Source organism: Castanea sativa, chromosome 3, assembly GCF_040712315.1.
Source record: "Castanea sativa cultivar Marrone di Chiusa Pesio chromosome 3, ASM4071231v1".
NCBI lineage: Eukaryota > Viridiplantae > Streptophyta > Magnoliopsida > Fagales > Fagaceae > Castanea > Castanea sativa.
In genome coordinates, this window is record NC_134015.1 from 25,669,722 (window position 1) to 25,678,412 (window position 8,691).

The window sequence follows — 8,691 nt, forward strand, 5'->3', positions numbered from 1 at the left end:
GACTTTAATACTTAACTTGAACACTTGTTTCTTGAAGTACTAAACACATTCTAGATCTACCTAATTACAAGTAAAGTACGTTTTGTCAAACGATCAGCCAATTACATAAATATGTTCCTAACATAAACTTTTGTGTCTATTAAAAAAATTTGATAAGAAGTGATAAAGCAATAGACAAAAAGTTCATAAAATCAAACAAAATTTTGTTTTATTTAAAAACTTATTGAAATTTGGTGCAGCCAATTGGTACAATACGGCTTCAAAACCCAGCTTTGCAAACTCAGTTTTGTAATTTGGTGCAGTCACTTGGCACAACCACGACTTCTAAGCCTAAATGCAACCATTTGACACAACCCTAATGTTTAAGCTTAGCTTTACAATTTGATATAGCTACGTAGTGCAACCATAACTTCCAAACTTAATTTTTATTATATAATATATGATAATATGATATGATTTACCCACATCATGTGGGAGGATGAACACTAAGTCAATATTTCACCAATAATCAAATGGGAAGCACCTATGAACTATTGGTAAAACGCTACTCATTGCTGCCTTGGTGGGGTTAAGGTAGTCATGGTTTACTAAATCCAATGGGTAGGATGCTATTCTTTTAATTTTGTTGTGTATGTGGGCAACTAAGCAATTATGTGACATTTTTAAAAGTGTTAAATTAGAATGTAATTATCTCAAATACCCCAGAAAATGGTTGCATAACTATTTTGGTTCCTAAACTTTACCAAATCTTTTTTTTTTTTTTTCATACTTGACATTTTAAAAAATCATTTTTTTGTCACTAAAATATTGAAAATTTCATCTTTCCTCCATGAACTAATGAAAGTATATTACTTTTATAGGAACGTATTTTGTAATTCTATGGTTTAAGATACTAAGCAAAACACGTGTTACAATTAATTTGTGTTATGGGTTGATATTGATCCACAATGAGAAATTTGGATAAGAACATGTAAACTTTCAGAGTTTTATTTATTTATTTATTAATTCAAGTGTGATATGTAACATGAATCTTTTTTGAGTGTTTTCATTACTATTTTCTCTCTTGCTATATTCTCTGTGTCTCTCTTCTCTTTCTTCTCTTCCTTTTATACGAGTCATCTTCATATTTTGTCCTAGTCCACCTGGATAACTTTTGGTCTTGCCCTAGCAGGCTTTTCTTTCTTGATTTTTCATCATGAAAGAAGAGTTCTAAGGTCTTCCTCATTGTTCAAACATCTACCTGGATAACTTTTGATCTTATCGAACTTTTCTTTTGTAGGTTTTTCATCATGAATGGAGACTTTTGGGGCTTTTCTTACTGTTAAGGCTTGCCCATCTGCATTAAAGGCGATGGTGCCATGCAGGTGATCTATATTGATGTGAGGGTTATTGTGGAATCATTAGGAACTTTTAGAAAGCTACCTTAGAGAAGTTTAGCCTCTCTAGGATTTACCTCGGTAGTTTGGATATATCTTGGACATGACCTTGGCGTGCGGCCTGGAAGGGTATTGGGCCCAGGGGCAACGCCACCTTAAGGCCAGGGTGGTCCTAGGACCACCTTGACCTGAAAAAGAAAATTTTTTATATATAATAACTTCCCTTCAAAAAAAATTTAGGAACACCCTCAGTTATTTTTTATGCCAATAAAATTAAATTTTGCTCTATAATTTGTTTTACATTCAGTGGATGAATGATTGTCCGGTTGTGTACATTAAAAGAGATGTAGCTTGTAGCTTGTAGAATTGATAATGAAACTATTATGTAACAATTTCAAAATATGAATACTCGTAGAAGGTAATTGTAAACTTTATGTATTTGCGTATTTTTTTTATTGTTGTTATTGTCAATATATGAATTTATCTTTTTATTAGATTGTATAATTTATACTTCTTAAGGAACACCTTGAGAAAAATTCCTAGAGCCGCCATTGATTAAGCCTAGCCAAGGATTCGAGGTATTGCGTTCGTTAAAAAAAATAGGCTAGCCAATCCTGGATTTATTTCCATCGTTTAGGCCAATACTTAAGTTAGACCCAGTATTTATCTTATTATAATAAGCCCCAATATTCACTTAATATTCACCCCACCATAACTTCATTTCAATAATTTAAAAAAAAAATCATTTTTATCCCTAAACTATTAAAAAATAGTTATTTTCTTTTTCATGATTTCATTCCTATTCTTGTCTCTAAAATCTTTTTTTTTTTTTTTGAAATAGATCTAAAATCTACACTATTAAAAAAACATATCTTTATAATGTTTAAGGTGAAAAAAATAACATTTTAAAGTTTAGGGGAGAAAAACAAAATTTTGATAAACTTTACAACAAAATATTATTTAAAAAAAGAAAAAAAAAAAAGAAAAGAAAAGAAAATATGAGTAAGAGGGTGAAGAAGAGGATTAAGAGCGAAGTTGGAGTTGGGGAAAATGGAATCAGAGGCGCAGCAGAAGCAGCATCCGCGTTTGATACTCCACAATTTCTTGAGCGATGATGAGTGCAAGGAACTGGAATTCATACACAAGAGCAACAGCACCGTTGGGTACAGACCAAACGTATTCTCCACCACTCTCTGTCTTCTCATAGCCACCAACTCTCCTCATCTTCTCCTTCCTTTCGTACCCATCAGAGAGACCTTGAAGGACAAGGTCGAGGACTTCTTTGATTGCCAATTTGACCTCTTCATCGAGTTCACCGGCTTAATCAGGTTATATATAACACCACCCTTCCCCTAAACTCACTTTTCTCAGCCTCAAATTAACGTGTCGTGTCTTTGTTTTTTCTTGAAATGCCGTGTCCTTGTCCGTGTCAGAGGTTCATAGCTTTTCATGACTCTCCACTAGGCCAATGATTTATTACGTAAAAAAACCCATATTCTCAATTATTAAATCTGATCGTTTTTTTGTTAATTTTAACGTTGTTATGGAAAATCAGCTGGACCAGAGGAGCAAGCATTGGATGGCATAGTGATGATAACAGACCTTATCTCAAACAACGTGACTTTACGGTATGTTTATGTTACCTAGTACTCAACCGTTTCCTATATTGTCATATTGAAATGGGTCTGTTGTTTGTTTCGGCGGAAAATGTTTTCTGGTGTTATGTCTGACTGACGGAAACGTGAAAACGTTTTCTTTTATGATCAATGGAAAACAAACTTAATAGAAACGAAAATGTTTTTCCGGAAAGCTTTTTCCAGAATGCCACACTCATATACTCAACAAACCACCACAAACGTTTTTTGATAATTTTCAAAAGAATGAGTCATTTCTAGAAACATTTTGCAACATTATATAATTAGTGAATCCTTTCTTATTAGTCACTCATCAAAAAATATAAAAATAAATGAAATGCCATTTTTTTATTTAGTTTTTCTCTGGCTATATCTATTCTTTGTTGATATGTTATTTGGTTCTCCTTTGTGTTGGTGAAAGGCAGTTTGCTATTTGAACAGTTATGGGAGGGATTTTAAAGGTGGACTTTTTCACTTCAAGGATGGGGAACCAACGACTATTGAGCCCTTGGCTGGAGTAAGTCTACCTCTTTATCCGATCTTTATTCAGTTCTTACGTTAAACAATGAATTATTTGAGACAATGAGATCTGTGGGTTTAACTTTCCATTAAATGTGGACCACTTGAGAGTTGAGACCATCTGGTATTTTGTTGCGTATGGGTTTATGGTGTAAGGTTATTGAACTTGTCTGAGAGAAAGACACAATGAAAATTGAAAACCATTTGCAATAGTGGTTGGAGTGGTTATCACTTGAGGCTAATGGTGGATTATATTGTCTTATTTGATCTAATTTTGGTTGATTCCTAGATCAGTGTTCACTAATTTTATTTTTTATTTCATCAGGATGTTGCGATCTACACAGCTGACAGCAGCAACATTCATTCTGTTGATGAGGTACTCTCAATTTCCTCTCTCTTGCGGGGTGAAGTGTTGCTTCCATTGTAGTTTTGTAATTGAAATTTGGTTTCTAAGTCAGGGGGGTTTTTCCTCCTTGACTTAGATTTGATATACTAGTCCATTATGATTTGTGTTTTGAAAACATTGTTCCACCAATATTTGATATCTAAGGAGAGATAGGAAAAACATTAATAAAATAAATAGTAATAAAAGATAAGGTATACACTTGGTAGATTAACTGTCTTGGCACTCTGCAAAAGTTACAACTGTGCCAGATAGCATTATTTATCTCATGTTTATATTAATTTAACTAATGCTGATTACCAAACTCAAAAAAAAAAAAACTAATGCTGATTACCAATATTTTGGTGAGCATAATGTGCAGCTTCATTTAACAATGGAGAGAAACTACTTTTCCTTCTTACGTGTCCGTGACAAGCCTTGTCCTTGGAAGGGGTCATCTCATGAGACCTCTCTTTCATAACATGTGAGACCCACATATGCTGTTCTTCTACTTGCCTCTTTTGCTTAGAATGTTCGTTGGAGCTCATACTTTAGTGAGGCAGGTTTGGGAGAGTTGCTCTTGCGATAAAACCCATAGCATGTTGGATGTCACACAGGTGGGGGCTGGTGTGCAAATTCTTTGGGAAAGATGTCAAAAAACTCCTTAGGTACATAAACTTTTTTTTTTTTTTTACAAACGAGGGTATCTAGACCTCTTTGAGTATCTAACTATTCTCTCGAATGTATACAGTCCTCCCATTCCACATATACTAGGTTATTATAGGGTGAAATCTCTCGGGAGTGGCCCCTAGATGCTAGCAAGAGATTTCGAACCTAGGATCTCATGGGTATCATGAGGCCTTAGGAACCACCTAGCCAACCCCTCGAGGTTACGTAAGCTACTTCTAGTGCTCATCATGAGTTCTTGGTGCCACTTCCTTGGCTACCAAGGCAAAAATTATTGACTTCTCATTTGCTACTCTTATTATTATTATTCTTATTAGAATTGGTCCCATGCCTTGTGTCAATTGCATAATATATTGTTTTTTGTTTAATTAATATCAGGGGTTTGGTCACCTCACAAATTGGGATTTGGTGATCAATGCATAATTTTGGACTAAATTTTTTACTTGTTCACAAATCTATGCTAATAATAATAACTAAACTATAGTTGAGATTATATTATTAGTGTTTAACTATATACAATAATTTTCTTTTATAATCTTATAAAATTTAGAATCACCGACATTGTTTTGTAAAAAAATCATACATAACTTTTTACTAGCAAATGGACTATTTATGTTTATCAGTAAATTACAAGTAATAATTTGATATCTTATGAACTAATTTACAATTTTTTTGCAAAATTCAATCTAAAATCTATGTAAGTATATTTTATATTTGTTTACTCAAATCAAGCCCCATACTCATGACCTTGTTTACAAACACATTATTATGTTTGAGCTTGGCTTTTTTTAATAGGCGAGCCTAAAGTTGTGCTTAAGTTTGACTTGTCTGATAAATGAACAAACATAAGCCAATTTTTTTCGAGTTGAGCATGAATATAATAAACAGCTTGGGCGCTACAGAAAATTTCTTTATGTTCTAAGTAAGCACATGTATGTTGATCATTTTTAGACAATATGCTTTTATGCACATATAAAATGAAAACAGTTAGTGTTTATTCTGGGTCATCGAATGAGATGTAGTCCCCGATTGCTAAATTCTGAATCTCATTGTTGTCTGATGCTAATTTATCTTTTGACAGATAACTGATGGGGAAAGACTTACACTTACATTATGGTTCAGCCGTGATGCTTCCCAAGATGAGGACGCTAAGCTTGTTTCTCTTCTCTCACAAAGTCTTTCACCCTATAATGAGTCTGGTCCATGTCTACCTTTGCCAGCATCCAGTAATATGTACTGGTTTTCACCTGGCCAATCTTCCTATCAACAGTTGGGTTTTGATATATGCTGGGCAAGGCTTCATGTTCTTGGATTTGATGTTTATTATGATCAAGATACGAGTTGCGATTTAGAGTTCTCAGATTTACTGATGAAGCCACTACGATTAGCAAGGGGAAATGAGTTGTTTGATCAGGAATTTGTCAATATTTTGCACGCTCTTCAGGTACTCTAGCCTAAAATGTTTACATATTCTGTTGCAATTATGGAGACAACAGATGGATATGATTGTATCTAAAGTGTTCCATGAGTTTTACATGATCCTCTTTCTGCAACTTTTGCTAAACCAATTCCTTGTAGGATGTCATACATGGTTATTGGAAGAATTTTCTTATTTTATATGTGATTTTTAGAACATTTTAGGGTAGGGTTTTATTTTATTGTTTTTTTAGTAGTTTATGCATGTTTTAGTGAAAACTAAGACCTTATATGATAGATTATTAACTAGGATCTATTAGGAATATTTATGCTAAGAAATTGAGTTTTTTGGTTACTTTAAGTGCCTTTTTGATGCAACTTTGTTTTCAACTTTTTGAAAATGGAGGTTGTTTGAAAAATCTCTACCTAGAAAAAAGTGAAGTTGAAAAATGCTGTACTTTGAAAAAGTATGGTTTGATAATGCATTACCAAACAAGCACTAAATTGGTCCCTAAGTTATAAAATGAATTGGTCCCATCAGGTTGACTTGCCTCTGAAACAAGGTGCATGGAGAAGCTGAAACAATCAGCTGAGAGATGATCAATCCAATTTCCCTTCTGGTACCACAATGGAACCTTTGTGGCAGCCATTTGTGTTTTGAGATCATTAAAAAAGGGCCATGTGCATTGGAAGCCAACTGGAGAATAAAAACTTTTCCCCCCTCCCTATACGTTCTCACAAATTATCCAGGAGATTGTTTAGACATTAGTTCCTCCACATTAAAGAACAGATGCTTCACTCTCTCCTTGCCCATGAGCACCGAACGTAAGGAGTCCTGAGCTCTCTCATAAACACGTAGCCTGTAAAACGTACCGCTGGTTGTGGAGTTTTGTTATTAAACCTTTTGGGGTTGCTTGGGTGGTTCCTGAGAGAGTGAAGAATCTTTTACTAGGATGGAGGAATTGTTTGGGGAAGCATTCTTCTGACATTTGGAATTTGACACCATTGTTTTTGATGTGGTGTATCTTGAGGGAGAGCAACAGGAGCATGTTTGAGGATATGGAGAGCTCAGGGGAGCAGATTCTTGAGTCATGTATAGGGGACTATGTTTGATTTTTCTTGGGCTTGGGGACTCACATCTAGTGACTCCCTCCTGATGTTTTTAGATTCCCTTTCTTCTTGTACGAAGCTTTGAGTCTTTTCTGTATTTTCTTGGCTACCTCATGTTCTTTTTCCTTGAAGAATTCTTTTTTTAATGATATTTTTATCATACTGACAAAGAAAACTGGAAAACAGAGGGATTTAACAAGAAAAAACTAATATTCTATGGCTAATTTGAGGTAGCTGGGCCTTGTTTATGGATAATTCGAGGTAGCTGAGGCCTCAAGAACCATTCGAGTGTCATTAGTTTGTGACTCACTTGTTGAAGTTAAATGACTATTAATGAAAATATTTTAAGGCCATTTGTTTCCATTTCTTGCAGATGGTTCAATAGCCCCCCTGAGTCTTGAATTGCCTCAATAATATTTGGTTTCTATACAGGTTTTTCGGTTGATAACCTGAATTAGCTCATTGCAGGTTGTGCAGTTTTACTGTTGGAAAGCCTCTACTTTGCAGACTTCCAAAATTCAAATAGACACTGGCAAGGTGGTGGAATTGTCTCAATCGCAAATGGAAAAAATTAATAGATTGAATCCTGTATTTTCGAAGGATAATCAACTGGCAGAGACAGTCTTAAACCGCATGACGTGTGAGAGCAGACAGCATATCCTTGATTGGGCAAATTTTGTCTCTTCAGTCTCTCTATGGAGAGATTATGCATCAAAGTTACACGAAGAACTAGTTAGAAGCTTACCATTTTGGAGAACCCACCAATCTATATTTGGAGTTCAATTTAATGGGGCCTGAGAAGGAACTCATACATTCTTTCATTGTTACCACTTGAAATGTATGAGTCTGGGAATTTAATTTACTCTAACTCATTGCCTTCTGTGTCATCTTTCTATTATGGATTTTGATCTGCTGCAAAATCAAATAGGCAATTTTGGTGTACTTTTCTAGCTAGCACATCTGCACCAGCAGCATTTATTTAGACTTTGGAGTATGGGCAGCAAATCATGAAAACTATAACTGTGTTTATTAACTGAAGGAATTACTTGAGTGTGTAGATAATCCATGTAACATGTTGAACAATTATACCATTTAATGGATGTAGATCCATTTCATTGTTTGGAACCTCAACAATATTGCTGCCTTTAGTATATTACATGTAGTGCTCTGTTTTGTATTTGTAGCAAAGAATACATTGAATGGGTTTAATGTGTTATGAAGGTCAAAGTGGTCCTTCTCGTCTCTAAAAGTTTCTCCCCTGGGGGATGTGGTGAAGTTTGCATGTGCATGCTAGTTGCCACATTGACACAAAAGTGGTATTGTTATGGATAAGGTTTCTCTTCGAACCACTTTTGTTACGGACCGTATTATTACTCCCCATGCTAGTCACTTTACCATTGCTAATTTTACTGCCAGTATGCTTTTGCATGGTTTTCTTACTATCCAACAAGTTTGATTAAAAGAGATTAAAGGAAGAGAAAGAGAGGGTAGCCTGATTTATATTCTATAGGTCCATGGACTATCTTGTAAATAAAAAAGGAGGATATTGTTATAATTTAATTGTCTG

At 34.6% G+C, this 8,691-nt stretch overlaps 1 protein-coding gene across 1 annotated transcript; it reads left to right on the plus strand.

Annotated features, from left to right (window-relative positions):
* The first annotated feature begins 2,382 nt into the window (after positions 1-2,382).
* Positions 2,383-8,302, plus strand: LOC142626963 (uncharacterized). The gene is made up of 6 exons (XM_075800718.1): positions 2,383-2,704; positions 2,932-3,004; positions 3,432-3,527; positions 3,855-3,905; positions 5,680-6,042; positions 7,593-8,302. Exons 1-6 carry the CDS (start codon positions 2,427-2,429, stop codon positions 7,920-7,922), a joined length of 1,191 nt encoding a protein of 396 aa, XP_075656833.1. The 5' UTR covers positions 2,383-2,426; the 3' UTR covers positions 7,923-8,302.
* Positions 8,303-8,691: the final 389 nt, after the last annotated feature.